We start from the raw sequence: 18048 nt of genomic DNA, 5'->3' as shown, positions 1-18048 counted from the left end.
ATTTTTATAATTCAGGGTGTCCCACTGTAGTTAAGAACGACATGAATTACACATTGAAGCATTAATTTTTGGACCTAATTTTATGAAGTAATTCTTGAATCATTTATCATGGTCTTACCATTTTCAAAATGTGGTCTGCCGTTCTTATGCTTTTAAAATTACCTGAGCAATAAAGAATTGTTCAGATTTAAATTTATTGAATACAGACTAATTGTCTTTATGTCGTTTTTCAATAAACGTTCAGAGGGATGACTTGTTTTTTGAAGTCATGCTTAAAGTATAAAATTTAATCAAAATACAGTTGATTTATGAAACTTGGATTTTAAAAGTTTAAAAAGAAGCTTAAAATAATATTTAAAAAAAAGATAATATAAAAATGTACAATTATTGAAAAGTTACCAAACCTCTGTAAACAGTACTCAGAGGTTTAATCAATGTTATTAAATGAGTATAATCTTCTTATTAATAAACTTGTACAGTTTAACTCAGATCTTCGGAGGCATTGAAAGAATCTTTAAAATTTCCTTTTCTAAACCTACTAATAATGAAATGCTAAAATATATATATTTTTTAAATTGAATAGTTATATGGAGCTTTTTAAAACTATTCCCTCATAATTCATGGATGCCTCCGAGATTCTAAGATAATCTATACTAGATTAGAACCATAGATTAATTAAAATAACACTAGATGTTGTCTTTTAAAGATTTATGTGTGTTTCGTTTACAATAACCCTGAGGCAGAAGCCCAAAGGAGTTACGCGTAGTCTGCGTAGAACAAGACAGAGAGAGAGAGTGTTCTACGCCGACTACGTGTAACTCCTTCAAATCATTTTTTGTAAAAAGGTTTTGAGTCTTCAGCACCAACTCTGACTTTCTTATCAACATAACTTTGTAATTCATGTCGCAGACCTTAGATATTTCAAAATAAGAATTTTGTTAAATCAAATCAAGTAAGTCTAAAATATGAAAGGTTTATATCATCAGGTTGCAAAGATATATAGGTTAGAAAAGTTGAGTTTGTGGCAAAGACTGAATTCCTTTGATGTTGATATTTGATTACTGGGTTTCACTAACCAGTAATTAAACATAAACAAATTAAGTGAAAATGGTCTGTGTAGTGCGTACCGAACAATTGCCTTGAAATTCATCATGTTAGTTGGATTATTTAAAAAATTAACATTAGTATAACAGTCGTCTTTCTCTTCCACAGTTTTAAAGATCCCACTTTAGAAAAATGATGTACTGTGCTTTAATGGAATTATGCCGCCCGTTCTACTATATTATAGAACTAAAGTTAATAATTATTGTACAATATATGCTTACAAGTTACATGTAGACAACGTACACCAGTTAATAAAGATTAAATAATGAACGAAAATATTTATGAGAGATTACAGTGTGTCTCAGAGTTTTTTCTTTCTTTTTATTGTTTCTTTTTTTCTCAATAACGTTAAATTGATTGAGACGGTCATAACAAATTTTTTCTTTACAAATTTTTGAATTTTTAATCTAATAAATTGGATACAGTTGATACAGAAAAACTCCCTCCTTCTTCCTTTTTTCTTTTTCTTCTGTTGACTATCCCTGATTCTGATAATTTTGAAAGAAAATAAAAATTTGTTGAAGCAGAGTATTTATGGGGACACTCTGCTTAATTGTAGTTGTAGTTTTGTAGTTTTCAGTTTGTATTGCCTATCCAGGAATGTCCAACGGGAAAAATTGATGGTGTAGAGCTTATCATCAGAGAGTTCCCTACCACTTTTCCTGTTCAATTTTATTTTTTCTTCTTGTTTTCTTTTAGGTTTCTGCAATTTTACTTCGAGTTCCATGTCCAAATCCTGGTCACGCCTAGTGGTCTTAAAAGTGGAGCCCATAACATTTTTCCACAAAGAAATCAATTCCAAATGCTGTTTGTGACAAATAGAGGAGTTGGAAATTTGAAGTGGGTAGGAAGGGAGGGTATCAAGGGACTCCCATAAAGGAACCCTACTTTTCTCCTGGATTTTTACTCTTTCCGAGTTCTTCGGCACTTTGGGTTACCCATTGGAGTTGCACCACATGTACATAAATGGGGACCTATTGTACTTCAGAATACTGCCTCGTCTACTGCAATCTTTTCCTTGCAGCCAGCAGAGTATAAACAGGTATCATAGTGCATGGTGCACAACCTATCATGATTCTACTTTCTATTTTTCCATTTTCCTTGTTTCTGGCAAGAGGGAGGGGGAAGAGAAACATAGAGAAACCTCTCATTCTCTGGAATATTATTTTCTTTTTTTTCCAAGTAGGGTGTACTGCCATGCTTTATTCCAAACAGGGTTCTGCTTAACCGAAATAAACTAAGAGAGTTGTATAAGAACCTGACTGTGCTGAAGCTCTTGGGCAACTTAAACAATGCTAACTGCAAACAAAATCATAAAAATCTGCGAAATATCTTTCATTTAAGTTTTAGTCTTTTAAATTTGATGCAAAAAAATGGATCAAAAAAGTTAAGTAATGTGTTTTTTCCACAAGTTTGTCCTATAATGTTACTGTAATGAAGAGATAGATTAACCATAATGTTGGTTCATGAAAGCAGCTTAAATTTAAAGATCCATAGTAGCGTATAGAAGGACTACTGATGGACATCGTTTTGAGATCCGTTTTTAAACATTTTCATGGTTATTTTATTTTTAAGAGGCCCGACAACAAATTGAGATATTTTTCCCATTACAAAATTGCATGTTCGATAGTTTTGCTTTTTAAGCATTATGTAAAATATGAACAAATATGATAATTTAAAATTATTGGTAAAATCGTTTAATTTTTTTTTACAAATTAATATCTTTGGTCACAGAAAAACATTAATTCCTATAATGAAAAAACTTTTAAAAAATCGAATTTCGCTATATTGAACATCACAGTTTTTTATCGCCTTTAACGCCGAAAGTTAGGGAATGCGTAAAAACGGAACTTAAAACTCATTCTTAATAAGGACATTTCAAGCTCTTTTCACCACCAACTGAAGGGTTAAGGTTCGTGCATTAAAGAAATTTGTGACAATTCACGATAAACTAAAGTATATTTTACGTCAAATTGCAAACTTATGTGTTTTCTTCTTGAAGAGCATTTGACAAGATAGATTTTAATTTATATTATGTAACAGGATAAATTTGCTCTCACAAACTTGTGAGTAAAATTTAAACCATGGAATCTTCGAGGTCACAAGGTCGTACCAGGATTGTCGCATAGATTTGATCTTCTCCTTCTGTCTTGTTTGCAGTGAACTAATTCATAAACCACGGGTACATATTGGTACATATTGAACCTGTAACTTGAAGAATCTATAAGCGTAATTTCAAGTGATATTCCATTCAAAGAGAGGAATGCCATAAAGTTTTAAGGAACTGATCGGACTTTTCCTTCTTTGCATGGAGGGTCACTTGAAACTACGCTCACAGTCCATTTAACCTACTTATTTGATCGCTGGTTATGTCGGAAAAGAACAAATATCGATTTAGGGCAAACATCGAGTAGATTTAGGGCAAGGATCGAGTAGATTTAGGGCAAGGATGGAGTAGTTTTAGGGCAAGGATCGAGTAGATTTAGGGCAAGGATGGAGTAGTTTTAGGGCAAGGATCGAGTAGATTTAGGTCAATGATTGAGAAGATTAAGGGCAGGGATCGAGTAGATTTTTGGCAAGGATCGAGTAGATTTTTGGTAAGGATCGAGTAGATTTAGGGCAATGATTGAGTAGATTTAGTGCAAGGATCGAGTAGATTTGAGACAGGATCGAGTAGATTTAGGTCAATGATTGAGAAGATTAAGGGCAGGGATCGAGTAGATTTAGGGCAAGTATCGAGTAGATTTAGGGCAAGGATCGAGTAGATTTAGGGCAAGGATCGAGTAGATTTAGGGCAAGGATCGAGTAGATTTAGGGCAAGGATCGAGTAGATTTGAGACAGGATCGAGTAGATTTAGGGCAAGGATTTAGGGCAAGGATAGAGTAGATGGGCAAGGATCGAGTAGATTTAGGGCAAGGATCGAGTAGATTTGAGACAGGATCGAGTAGATTTAGGGCAAGGATTTAGGGCAAGGATAGAGTAGATTTAGGGCTAGGATCGAGTAGATTTGAGACAGGATCGAGTAGATTTAGGTCAAGGATTTAGTAATTTAGGGCAAGGATCATAGATAAAGATAGATTGCGCATAAGACGACATTTTTCATCTTGAAAGATATAAATGTACAGAGATGTTTTAAAGACATTCCAATTATATAGATTACCTAGGTCGGTTGTGAACATTGGCTGTTCTTATGTCATTGAGTACTTGTGGTGTAAATGAGTTCTGTAGAGAGAAATTTAAGTTAGTTTAGTCCTTCTCATGTCCTTCTTCAGTTCTTGTCAATATGATATATTGCTCAGTGAAATATTGTTGTTCAAATAGTTCATTCCCGGAGTTATTTTAAACTCTATTATGAAATCCATTGAAACACCAAACCACCCCGCTTATCATTAAAATACACTTTGACCCCTAGAAGTATGAGTTCGCGGACTGTACAATTCTTGGTGATTTTGCGTACATAAGCTATCTATGTTTATTTATCTATCTATGGCAAGGATTGAATAGATTTGGGGCGAGAATTGAGTAGATTTAGGGCAAGGATTTAGTGGATTCAAATTTTACAAATTATAATCTTCTAGGTTATAAAATAACATTTTCCAATCAAAGTCAACTTAAAAATATTTATATTTATATTTAAATAAGACGTTTACAAATTTAAGATGATAAAATTGTGTTTATGGGGTAGAACTTCTAGGTTTGTTAAACGACTTAATTTCGAATGAAGCATATACCGTTAATTAAGGTTAATTGCTAGGTTTATTTACGGAAATTATAGAGTTTTTCATCTTACAATTATGGTTCCTTGGACCTTAAACTTTATCTAGTATACATCTTGAAATGATTATATTGTAAGCAGAAGACCAAATAAACTTTAAATCGTTTTAGTTCAAGATTTTTAGATCGTCATATCGTCATTAGTCTCATCCCTTATGTTCAACCCTTTACATGTTGTTCATTGTTCATCCATATACTATTAACAGCTGGATGTATAGAATATTTGAACAGTATATGTTCAAAATATCAGCTGGTGCCTTGGATATCTGAACAGTATAGGTTCAGGATATCAGCTGAATTCTTGGATATCTGAAAAGTATAGGTTCAGGATATTAGCTGGAGCATTGGATATCTCAACAGCAAACGTTCAGGATATCAATTGGATCCGTGGATATCTGAACAGAAAAGGTTGAGGATATCAGCTGGTTCCTGGGATATCTGAATTCGTCTGCTGAAGTTGATATCCTTACAAATCCTCAGATCACTGATTAAACCCCGCATTTCTTCAGTCTAAAAATTAAAGATTTTATTTTTTAACAAATGAAGTAATATTAATAGCATCAGGGCCGAAATTTTTTTTAAGCTCTAGCTTAAGCGAATAAACTCGATATTAACTAAGTTTACTTTTAAATTGATGGGGATAAACCGGATGAACCCTTAAATCAGGGAAAAGAAGCAATATCCTTCTCCCCTAAAAAACTTAATTAACCAAAATAAAAAGGTTTCAAACGTATACAGTTATACCGTCGAGAGGGAGAAGAAAACCTTTTAAACGATGAAGTCAAAGGTTTGAGATACAAAATTTCGCCCTTTTGATTTACTTCTAATATATCGATTTTTTACAGAATTTACGCTGTTGTCTTTGATTTCAAAATCGTTGTATGACAGGTACAGGGTGTCACAATAAACATGGAAATTCAGTGACGAATTCGATATCGTCTTTTCAAATAATTCTTTGATGTAGTATGGTGATATATACTGAGAAAGCTGTTATCCGTAAGATTTTCGTCTGCTATATTCACAATTTGCTTGTCTATGTTTTGACTGCACAAGGGTCTACTTTGTAAAACAAGAAAATTACAGTTTACAAACAGAGTAAACTTGTCCGTCTTCACTGTTTATCTTGAAAAGCCGTTATGGACAAATCGTTACAGCCATTTACCGTTTTCATAAAATAAACTCTAACAAACATAATAATATTATGTCTTTTAAAATCAGGTATTACAAATGCTAATTTATAACAAAGAGGATAACGAATTCGTCACTGAATTCCCGTGTTTATTGGGACACCCTGTACATTACCTTTTCAGCACCCTCTCTGCTTCCATATTTAGACCTAAGATACCTGAAAATGATTTATATTATTTAAACTAGAAAATGGTCCAAATTAGTTTTTATTACAATTTGTATTATCTTACATTGAAAACAAGAAAACTTTGAACAATACTCGAATAAATGTATTTGATGTTGTTACAAAGCAATTAGTTCTACTAGTAACTTATAAAATCATTTGTATTTTTAAACTGCACAGTTATTGCTGTGTCTTATGTTCATTGAACTATTTAAAATCATAACTTTAGTCTAAAAGTTGTCAGACTATTTCAGAGCTTTCTGGCTCCCACTGAATGTTTTTTAGAATCCTTCAAAAAGCAAGCAATTTAAATTTACTGAAAAAATGGCAGTGTAACTCCTCAAAATTATAAATATATGTGAACACTGACCATGCGGATTTTTGATAAATTTTGAAGATCCGAAAGGCTCCGGAAAGTTTTAACATGTGCATAGCTCGTGAATTGTGTAGCAACATGGTTTTTTTTAAAAGGAACCTATGTCTTTGCCCCAAACTCTGATTTTCTAATCCATCTTAGCAACGCAATATGTATACTTCAAACTATAACTCTGTTAAATCAAATAATCTAAGGAACCTATATCTTTGCCCCAAACTCTGATTTTCTAATCCATACTAGCAACGCAATATGTATACTTCAAACTATAACTCTGTTAAATCAAATATCTTTGCCCCAAACTCTGATTTTCTAATCCATACTAGCAACGCAATATGTATACTTCAAACTATAACTCTGTTAAATCAAATAATCTAAGTTTGAAATATGAAAGGTCTAGATCGTCAGGTTGTGAAGACATTGGGATTCAAAAATTTTGGTTTGTGGCAAAGACTCATGTCCTTTCTGAAAAATAAAACCACATCCAAATTAAATTTTTGTTTCGTTTTTCAGAACAATGTCACATTTTTTCAAGCTAAGCTATCAACTACCACAAAAATACTATTTCATACTTTTCAAAGCTTAAAAGCGGAAAGATGATAAATAGGGAAAAATATAACACATTCTCATTTGATTTTTATTTATAATACTGATACCTGTAGATTAGACAAGTAATCTCATTTCTTTTTGCCATTAGAACCTTGTCCTGTAGCACCTCAATGTCGATCTCCACCTCGGGGGTCAAGTATATCAGTATACCTGGTCAAATCAAATATTTAAATAAAATCAATAAATTTCAAGACTAATGAGAATTTTCCAACAGATGAATCATTTGTTTCATGGAATTAGAACGTAATCACACTAAATCATGAGTGTTCACAGTGAATATCGAGTTAAGGTGGCATTATCCAACACAAAAATGTTATCTTTGGTAAAAATAAATTGAATAAGTTTACCGTATAACGTTGAGAGAAGCCTATCCTTTCCGGTCATTGACCCAGCTTTGACCATCGTGTTTTTGAACATCTAAAATATACATATAGAGTGTGTAAATGATTGCAGACAAAAATCGTATGGCATTTTCACAATGTGCCTCAATTTTGTCATCCCTCTTAAAGGGACTGTAAAGGAAAGATGAAAGGGGGTATAGGCAGAAACCAATAAGCAGTTTAGGATTTGATCGAGACCCATGCAAGTTCTATCTGGTGTTTCTGTCCCGAGAAATTGATATAAAACTGTGTCAAGTTTTTACGAAAATCTATCCATATAAAATGTTGAATAAAAATAGTAGGTATAGACGGATCATATTCAGCAAATACACAACAAATCTGAATACAACGATATCCCAGAGGAGCCTAAGAAACTTAGGTCTGCTTCTATTATTATTTAAATTAAAAAAATTTCATTTATAAAAGTTATAACTGATATAGATTTTTGGATAAATTTGACACAGTTTTTTTTATCAATTTCTCGAGACAGGAACATCAGAAAGAACTCTCAGTCCCTTTAAATTACATCCTGGTTACAACGCTTGGCTTAGGATCAGCGTAAGATTATCAGTGAAAAAAAGTTGGTGATCTTAACCTCAACTTAAAAATTACCATCAAAATCAAATTGAACAAAATGTTAGTAAATCACAAAAAAAAATTAAATACCTCTTCATCTTCTGCAGAGGACGCCCAGGGAGAAGTGAAAACATCCCAATCTTCCATCTTCAAACTTTTCACAGCTGCAGGATTGTTTGGAAACAGTTTGTCATAAATAACCTTTAAAGGGACTGTTAGCGTTATTTCAAGTGACTCTTTACGCAATAAATGGCAATGCCCGATTTACAACGGTGCCGATGAAACTTTTTCTGGTCAATAATCTGGAAGAGAGTGTTGATTTTCTAGGTTAAAAGTGTTTTATCTATATACATACTTTGCTTGTCTAAGTGTCTGTTTCTTTGTTTGTTTGCATCCAATAAACGTCAAAACGGCTAAACCGATTGGGACCAATTTTTTGTGGGACCTCAGGGAAGGTTTATGGATGGTCAAAACCTTAAAAATTTGCCTCCATCAGAATTCGATTTCATGAAATTTTGTAAGTCCACGAAAAGATATTTCAAAATCCGCGAACTTTTTTGTTTGTATATTGTTTAAGATTGTAGACAAAAAGAAAATATTCCTAATTGAAATGGAAGTCTAGTTCTGATAATTCTTAAAGGTTTTCCTGCAGTAGGAATGCGCTCTTTAGGGCAACATTGTAAATCTAGCATTGCCATCTTTCCATGAAAGGTTACTTGAAATACGCCTACAAACTTTCAATAGATAAAACGTAGATATTTCTTTCAACAAACTATCTTAGGTATGTACTAGCTTGGGAACCCAGCTTTGCCTGGAAACAATATTTTCTATTTAAGAGTTAACCTATTCGACTAAGAACTTTTAAACCTATCCATGAACATTTCCGTGGTTCTTCCGTAATCAAAATATGAGCCGAATCGGTTATTGGGTTTCTGAGTTATGATCGGACATACAGGCAAACAAACAAAGATTACTACTTTATATATATATAGATAGTAATTTTTTTTAAATTGCGTATTTAAAATCATGTGAATCTGTAATGTCTGTACCTGTAATTCTTGGCTCCAAAACCCAGCCTTTGATTCTTGTTCAATCAAATTCTCCGAGTCTACATTTGCCCAGCAGAGAGCCCATGAATATGTAGACCAGGTTTTAGTGTTCTCCACCTTGATTTTGTCCCAAATATGAGAAGGTAGCTCAGATATTTCATCAAATAACTCGGCACTCTTCACATGATTTTTCACAGCAGAAAATGTCCAAGTTGACCAATCCTCAGGTTTAGTTACAACACGGTTCCAACCAAAGGCACTAAGAAATATGTTTGTTTTAAAACTTTCAAAATTTGGGACGGTTTCCTTCATACTTTTTATGTAGCTTTTCCAGGTGAGGTCTCTTCTAAAACTGATGTCAAATATTCTAAACTCCTCTTCTAAAGTCAAATCAAATATAGGAATTTTGCTTGCATCTATAAACCTTGATTTGGGATATCTTTCTGTGTGCTTTCGCTTCTTAAAAGGAATAGCAGAAATACATGCTCTTGATGTTGACATCACTCCGTCCTCAGAACTATCACTGTAATCCTCAACCTCACTTTCATCCTCAACTACTTCAGAATAATCATCAAGCTTGTCATCCATGCTATTTTGGAAGGTGTCTTCAACAGCGCTAATAAGAATGTCTAAACTAGAGTCTTCAAGTATTTCCTTATGATTCTGTGTAGGCAGAAATTCAATGTCTTGAGTTTCATTATTCAGATGAGTATTAATATCGTCTGGGGAACATAAAGTTGATTTTTGTTGTTGAAAATGACTAGCGTTTATTTCGTTGGGATTGAAGCATTGTCCTACTTCAGTATTTTGCATTGAAGAATCTATTAATCTGCAGTTACAGGAGGATAATTCTGGCACAGCCACGTTCACCAGTTCTTGTCTTGCATTTCTGAAATATGAGGACTTCGGTGTTTGTGTCTGTTGCAAGTTTCTGTGATGTGATTGTTGTATGTCTGTATAATATCTGTTAGAATCAATAAAGGCAAGATTTCTGGACTGAATCATTCTTGTTTGTGGAATCCATGTTGTTTTCCTACCAGAGAAAAATGGAGCGTGAACCATGTTTTGTCGAAAAGTTTTTTTGAATCTCATATCTCTGTCTGAATTAACAAACTTATAGCGTTCTCCATGATTGGATACTTGAAAAGGATTGATTTTCTTTAAGTTTGATTTATATTTGTTTAAAACAAGTGGATATGGTCTAGGAAAAGTTGATTGGTTTTGGTAAGCTTTACCGGAGGACTGCTCGTGGTAAATTTTACCGGAGGACTGCTCGTTGTAAACTTTACTGGAGGACTGCTCGTGGTAAACTTTACCGGGGGACTTCTCGTGGCAAACTTTACCGGAGGACTGCTCATGGTAAACTTTACCGGAGGACTGCTCGTGTTTGTTCGGCTGGAAAGTGCACAAAGAGATGTTACAGTGTTCCAGGGCCTGCTCAATTTGTTTCTTTTGTTCTGTCAGAAGGGAAACTTGATGATACAAATCCAGCTGAGTCCTGGAAAATAAGAAAACAATGTTGCTTCAATTTTTCTGCTTTTTTATCAAATAAATACCTTGACATTTTCGAGCTTTGGATGAAGATTCCTAGAAAATCTTATAGTTTATATAAATTGATATATCAATGGCAAAATGGCTGTATTTATAGCGATAGCAAGTGATTGACAAGCAATCAAATATTTTCATTTTTTTTCATGCAAAATTACTTCCAGGTTTATTAAAAAAAAATTCAAAATCTTCAATGTCTTTTTTAATGCTAAAATTTTGTTTACCTTTTTCAGCATTAAATTGGTTTCCAGAGTTATTAAACATTGTTATTGGTTTAGGAAATGACGCTGGAGAATTTGATGACAATAAGAATTTAGAGTTTGAGGGTTGAATGTTTGGATGAGGAATTTCTTGAGGAATTGCTGTGTCCAAAGGTAAGTATGCAGTTTGTACACTTCCAGTTTTGTTTGAAGTAAACGCTTGATGCTGAAATACTTCTTGGGGTGGAAAATGTAATTTCTGAGTTGGGAATCCGTCTGGTTGAGGAGTAATGGGAAATTCTGGATTGATTCTATGCATCCAAACAGGGTGATGGGACATAGTCTTCTCATCTTCCTACAAAATAAGATTTATAGACGGCCACTGTACACTTGCATATTATAAATTATCTTTTATATAACACAAATTTTATAATAGACACAAAAAGAAATTTTTAGCACATGACAATCCATCCAGTTTTTCTTTTCATTTTGAAAACTAATCGTGCTATCTGAAAATAAAGCAATTTACTGACATAACCTCTTCATAATATGATCAGGAATATCATAATATGGTTAAAAATTGCACCATGCTGGAGACACCTGATGGAAAAAGTAAATGTATTGTACACCTTCAATTTCTTTCTTGCTGTAGCATCAACAAGATTTGGTTGCATTCCTGCCTTCAAACAACTATCATATCTGCACTTCTTACACAGTGTTCTAGTCTAAACAATTGTTTGAGTTTAAATACATTTTTTATTTAAAGGGACTGTAAACGTAATTTTAAATAACCCTTTACGCAAAGATGACATTGCCGGCATGAAACCTAAATCTGATCAAAATTTTGAAGATAACATCGATTTCCGGGATCCTAAAGTTTAAAGTTGATAAATTTTCCGTTTTTTTATTTTAAGCAAGATTTGTGCAAGTCGCTTTTACAAAGAGAAACAACAAATTAAAATAAACGTTAAAAAAACATGATCACTTGATCTATCAAAGCTTTAAAGTGTACCATCGTAAATCAGATGTTCCCATCTTAGCATGGAGTTACGGATACAGTCCATTAAATATTTATTTTAATTGAATTGTACCTTGGTTGTAATTTTGCACTTGTTAGCATGCAAGCAGGTGATCCTATTCCTCGTGTTAACAACTCTACGGAAGAAAGCCCTGAAAACAACTATGTTATTAACAGAAGAAAAGGTTAATATTTTCCTCTTTAATTTAGTGTATTAATAGAAAATGCCTCTTTTTTGTAAACTCACTTTAAAAACATTTAAAAATACATGTGGAACTATAGAAAGGACCAAACTTGTTTGTGTATCTATTGCAAATAGGAAAAATTAGAAAATAAAATCGTTTAAAGTACAAATTCTACCTTTAGCTGGTTGCAAAGTGCTTAACATTGGAATATATCAAACAACTGCCCTGTAATAGAATATCTGCAGGAGTAGCAGGGAAAAAGCTCCAAAATTAAGTCCCTATAAGAGCAGCAGTAAACTGCTATATTAAGAAGTGCCTGCAAAAAGAGCAGATAACAGCTCTATAATAGAGTACTTTCAAGTGTACCTGCAAAAAACTTCCTAATTAAGTACCTGGAAGAGTAGCAGCTAACTATTCCGTAATAGAGTACTTGCAAGAGCAGCATCAAACTGATACGTAATAGAGTACCTTATACAAGAGTAGCAGTATATGGCACCATAATGGAGTTCAGTAAGAGTAGCAGCAAAGAGCTCCATAATAGAGTACCTGCAAGAGTAGCAGCAAACAGCTCCATAATCGAGTACCACCAAGAGGAGCAGAAAATAGAAAACAGAAAACTTATCCTTAATAGAGTACCTGCAAAAGGAGCAGTTGACTGCTCCATAATAGAGTACTTGCAAGAGTAGCAGCAAACAGCTTCATAATGAAGTACCTGCAAGAGTAGCATCTAACTGCTCAGTAATGAAGTACCTACAAGAGTAGCAGCAAACTGCTCCATAGTGAAGTACCTGCAAGAGTAGTAGCAAACATCTCCATAATGGAGTACCTGCAAGAGTAGCAGCAAACTGTTCCATAATGGAGTACCTGCAAGAGTAGCAGCAAACTGTTCCATAATGGAGTACCTGCAAGAGTAGCAGCAAACATCTCCATAATGGAGTACCTGTAAGAGTAGCAGCAAACTGTTCCATAATGGAGTACCTGCAAGAGTAGCAGCAAACATCTCCATAATGGAGTACCTGCAAGAGTAGCAGCCAACTGCTCCGTAATGAAGTACCTGCAAGAGTAGCAGCAAACTGCTCCATAATGAATATGATGATGAGCTATATCTCCACATACAGTGCAAGTCCCTGTCAATATAGCTGGGAGTTGACTGTACATTATCTGAAATTACTCTTCTGATACCATTTACTTAAACCTTTTTCGGGCATATCATTGAATATAATCTATCCTTATCCTTCCGGTGTAAGATAAATTTCTTGGAGACAAAATTGTCCATTTTCTATTTTTATTTTCTCAAAGGATGAGAGTTTAGAAACGACTGTACAGAATTTATACTGTCTGTTTCCTTAAATTCAGGTTTCCCAGTAACTATATAAACTTCTTTTTTATTTGCAAAATCATTGAATAAGTCATTTAAAGACCTAATTTAAGGCAGAAGACTTAATTTAAACTTGAGATCGTATTTGTTGAGGAGTTTTACGTCGTCTTCTCAGCATCTTGTTGTGAGGATAACCCTGTCGTTTTAAATAGTATTGTGATGACAATCAATATCGGAGTAATTAAGAACGTTTTCATTTTGTCTGTGTCTTCCTTTCTGCAGACTACACTAGACTGTAATGTGCATATAAATTTTAAAAAAATCTAGTTTTTTTTCAGCGGCAGATATATCTAGTTTTACTTTATAATAAAGGGGGTAGTAAAAATTAAACAATTCATAGAAAAGAAAGGGTTTTTTCAAAACTCTAGAATTATTTGTGAATAATGTATTAAGTAATTTGTTAAAAAAAAAACTTTAAAAATAAATTTTTTTGTAAAATTAATGCTGAACGTGAGATATATTTAATTGTTTGAAGAATAATATATTCTAATCGTGTAAAATATCCTCTTCACATCATAACAGAAGTATTTTATTCAGAATACATTCCACATCATTTGAATAAAAAGAATTGAAAGGGGCAAACTTAGCGAAATAATTGGCACATTTCAAATAATTTGTTGCATGGATAAAGAAATTGATTCTTTGTCACAAACTCTGCTTTTTTAAATTCCTATATCTTTGCAATCCAATTTCGCAGGCCTTAGACATTTTAAACTATAAATTCTGCCAGATCAAATAATCTAAGTTTGTAATATCGGGTTCCAAAGATATAGGGATTAGAAAATTTTTTTGGAGACTTTGTTTATCTGAGAATTTGATTTAAGAACATATACAGGGTTACCCACACAAGATGCGACTGTAAAGACGACCTTAAACTCTTTGAATTTGACGATTCTATGGTTAAATTTAATATTGAATATAAACTTGTTATGGCTTATTCAATGATTAGGGGGGAAGAAGTTAATAGTTCATCATAAATAAAAGGAAACAGACAATATGAATTTTGTACAATCGTCTTTGAAGACTCATCTTTTCTTCGTAAACCTGTAACACTCATTACTCAGAATTCAGAGGGCTAAAACATGTAAAGTAGTTTTTATATACAGTCATGGCCAGAAAGACCCGGAACTAATGTACAGTAAATCAACCAAACCTTTACATATATTCAGGGTGTCCCACGAAACATGACTGTTGCTGAATATTTTAAAATGTCTTCTTCCATAATTTGTTAAGTTGTTTGATACCAAAGAAAATAATAAGAAACATTATACGGCAGTTTTATTAAAGTAAAATCGATCCCAGATTAAGATTTATTGGAGTAAAAGATTTTTCTACTGAACTAAACTGCAAAAAGTCTTTAAATCTAATCCAGTATTTGGAAGACGACATTCTAAACTATTCATCAACTGTCATGTATCGTGGGACACTCTGTATCTTTGGTATTTTTAAACGCATAATAAAGGCAGACCACATTTTGGAATTGTCAGGACCAGGTTTATTTTGTTATTATCGCTTCATTAATAATATTTTTAAAATTAGATTGTAAAATCACCTGAGCTGAAAACTTTAGAATGAAATATCCTTTATCCCGATCGGCTAACTAATCTGAAGATTAATAACAAGAGGCGAACAAGCATTATTCAATCTGGATATTTTAAAAAAGAGGAGATCAAGCATTAATCTCGATATCCACCATTCTAAAGTTTTCAGCTCTGATTATTTTCATTTAAGTTTTATTTGGGAACGTGAAATATTTTTGCAAATGCAAGTATACTGGAAAAACCAGTTAAAAAATTTTTGTTTATAAATCAGTTTCATGTTTTTTCACACTTTTCACATCTGTTTTTCGAACTTTCATGACACTTTAAATTTATTCTAGTTTTAATTTCGTCAATCACCTAAATAAAGCTTAAATTGACACCTGTAATGTACACTACATTCAGAAGGCGAATTTTATATTAGCATTAAGAGTTACGACGCTGAAAACTGGTTTATTTATTGTATAAACAATATATTAAAAAAAATTAAATTCCTAAATGATATTGAGATTAGAATTTTAAATATAGTTCACGATATCAAAAGTTTGAAAAGGAATCAAAATACAAGAATTAAATCTTTTTTTGTCAATGATATTTATATTAATTTACACAGTATTTTGCTACAAAGTTTTGCAGGGTTGCATTTGTTTTGTTCATGTTTGTACTGTACTACTGCAGACTGTTTATCAAATATCAACTACATCTGTTAAATTGTATCAAAATATTTTTAGTTCATTTAAAATGTGGAAACTTATTTTCTGTATTATTATTGTGGTTTCTATGCTTCATATTTCAAAAGCAAATTTATTTGGTAAGCCTAAATTTTCTTAAAACTACTTTCAATTTAAAGAAAAGTCATTTTTAAACTTAGTTTTTTAATACTTTTAATTTCTAATCAATTTTCCATAGTTAACGAAGCATCAAATACGCAAGTCACTTTTGTAGAGAGACACAAATGAAATGAAAATAAAAATTTTAAGTTTTCAAAAACATATTTTTAGTTTATGTCTCTTTAATCGTAGCTAATTAGAAAATTTTCTTGTGTTACCCATATCAGAAAAAAAGACGGCTGTTCGAACATTCACATTGTTCCTTGCAGCTTTAAACGTTTTGCCAAATCATGTGGTATTTTTTTGACAACATTTTAATGGCAAAAATCTATAATGAACTCTCAGATCATTTCATTCAAAGAGTTTAACGCTCTGTCATTAAAATCTCATAATATGCGATTTCGCAAACAAGCTTGGATTTATGATTATAATTGAAGTGTTACTCACGTCCTTTGTGGTAACACTGGATTGCAGTTTAGAAGCTTTGATTCATTATAACTTTTTACAATTACGTTAATGGAATTTTACTTTACCAAGGGTTTACAAGACCAATTTTGTCTACAAAACATCCCGAACGCAGCGAGGGATGTTTTTTAGACAAAATTGTGCGAGGGAACTGGTTAAATAAAATTTTCAATTTCCCGAAAATGTAGCTAAGTACACAATTTTATCGTCTTTTAAGATGAAAATACGCGAATTTTTTGCCCGCAAACTTCGCAGAGCGGGTGGTTTCGTTAAGTTATTTAACCTCATGCACTCTTTTGGGGGAATCATATGTCGGAAATGTTAGTCAGAAGGCGGTAAAATATATTATTTAAAATCCTACAGGGTTACCTACAAAGGATGGGACTTTTAGGTCTATTTATTGTTTTCAGTCTTATATATTGTTTTCCATTTTATTTATTGGTTTCTGTCTTATATATTGTTTTCTATCTTATTTATTGTTTTCAGTCTTATATATTGTTTTCTATCTTATTTATTGTTTTCAGTCTTATATATTGTTTTCTATCTTATTTATTGTTTTCTGTCTTAGTAATTGTTTTCTATCTTTGTTATTGTATTCTGTCTTGTTATCGTTTTCTGTCTTATTTATTGTATTCTGTTTGTTTATTGTTTTTGTCTCATTTATTGTTTTAGGGCTTATTTATCGTTTTCTGTCGTATTTATTGTTTTCTGTCTTGTTTATTGTTTTCTGTCTTGGTAATTGTTTTATGTTTATTAAATATTCCTAGATGGTAAATTTAATGTATTGGCAAAGAAACTAGTTCATAGGTGCACGGAACCTCAAATGTAAGAAAAAGCTGAATAAATTCCTACAGAGATACAGACGCGAGACGTCTCTGAAGTTTAATCCCTTGTGAGAAACCCACTACATTCTCTTGTTTATTTAGAAAGTTTACTGAACTGGTTTGATGATGATAATTATGATTCTGAGATGAATAGTTCCGGAAGCGGAGAGAAGGAAATAAATGGAACTCTAGACGTGGAAGACGACTTTAATGTTGTGTATACGGATGAGGGAGCCGGTGATTACGAAGACGACATATATAATGAAAAACAAGAATTTTAGAATAAATTTATTGAATCCTTCTTCAATCTCTGAAAAAAACTTACTGAACCTGGTTGCACGGTGTAATGATTAATTTGGTGCAAATAGATTATCAAGTACAATAGGTGGCAACCGAGAAATGGACCAATTATACACGGCGTCAAAAGTGTCAAATATAAAAAGAAAACCGAAATTTGACATGTTTTCCAAGATTAAATAAAAAGTGTGAAAACAGATAATATTGAAAACATAAAATTGCACTTATTTTACTGTAAGATTAGCACTTTAGTCTAAAATTATCACTATTATTAATAATTTGTCGGACACAAAACGAAGTTGACACTTATGACGTAAGAATACAGCTGTACTGAGAGTGTTCAAATTCTACGTTGCCATCTATTATACTAGAATCGATTTGATTTGGTGTAAACTACCTTCAGCTTATCTTCTATCTTGCATGGCAAAATGATTTAGTATTTATGAAAATGACCTGACTTTTCCCCACAAACTCATTTTTTTCTAATTCCTATAATTTTGCGTTTGCAACCTGATGGTTTAAACCTTTGATATTTCAAACTTATATTA

At 32.6% G+C, this 18048-nt stretch overlaps 1 protein-coding gene and 1 long non-coding RNA gene across 4 annotated transcripts; one reads left to right on the top strand and one right to left on the bottom strand.

Annotated features, from left to right (window-relative positions):
• Positions 1 to 4711: 4711 nt before the first annotated feature.
• LOC111696723 (uncharacterized) lies at positions 4712 to 13348 on the bottom strand. Of its 3 annotated transcripts, XM_023466433.1 has the most exons (12): positions 13223 to 13310; positions 12344 to 12393; positions 12057 to 12135; positions 11595 to 11690; positions 10990 to 11320; positions 10774 to 10813; positions 9218 to 10715; positions 8259 to 8369; positions 7560 to 7629; positions 7260 to 7362; positions 6182 to 6224; positions 4712 to 5389 (listed from the first exon to the last, which is right to left on the bottom strand). In XM_023466433.1, the coding sequence occupies exons 4-12, from the start codon at positions 11637 to 11639 to the stop codon at positions 5255 to 5257; spliced, it is 2376 nt and encodes a 791-aa protein (XP_023322201.1). In that variant the 5' UTR covers positions 11640 to 11690; positions 12057 to 12135; positions 12344 to 12393; positions 13223 to 13310; the 3' UTR covers positions 4712 to 5254. The 3 variants fall into 3 exon arrangements, with proteins under 3 accessions (XP_023322201.1, XP_023322199.1, XP_023322200.1); XM_023466431.1 differs by lacking the exon at positions 12344 to 12393 and having other exon boundaries at positions 13223 to 13348; XM_023466432.1 differs by lacking the exon at positions 12344 to 12393 and having other exon boundaries at positions 10774 to 10804; positions 13223 to 13348.
• A 2461-nt stretch (positions 13349 to 15809) lies between these two features.
• Positions 15810 to 17510, top strand: LOC111696725 (uncharacterized). Its single transcript, XR_002764143.1, has 2 exons — positions 15810 to 15895; positions 17306 to 17510. It is a non-coding gene; the product is annotated as an uncharacterized LOC111696725 (long non-coding RNA).
• Positions 17511 to 18048: the final 538 nt, after the last annotated feature.

Source organism: Eurytemora carolleeae, unplaced genomic scaffold, assembly GCF_000591075.1.
Source record: "Eurytemora carolleeae unplaced genomic scaffold, Eaff_2.0 scaffold55, whole genome shotgun sequence".
NCBI classification, from domain to species: Eukaryota; Metazoa; Arthropoda; class Copepoda; order Calanoida; family Temoridae; genus Eurytemora; species Eurytemora carolleeae.
This window is presented reverse-complemented; position numbering and strand designations above follow the sequence as displayed.

What these genes read in the sequence shown, in the direction of transcription:
- LOC111696723 (XM_023466431.1), bottom strand. Translation starts at nt 13,326, where the DNA reads ATGTACAGTCAACTCCCAGCTATATTGACAGGGACTTGCACTGTATGT. An exon ending in GTTTGCTGCTACTCTTGCAG is followed by an intron (nt 12,136 to 13,222) that starts GTACTTCATTAC and finishes AGTTGTTTTCAG; the next exon opens with GGCTTTCTTCCGTAGAGTTG. An exon ending in TTTGGAGCCAAGAATTACAG is followed by an intron (nt 8,370 to 9,217) that starts GTACAGACATTA and finishes GTCCCTTTAAAG; the next exon opens with GTTATTTATGACAAACTGTT.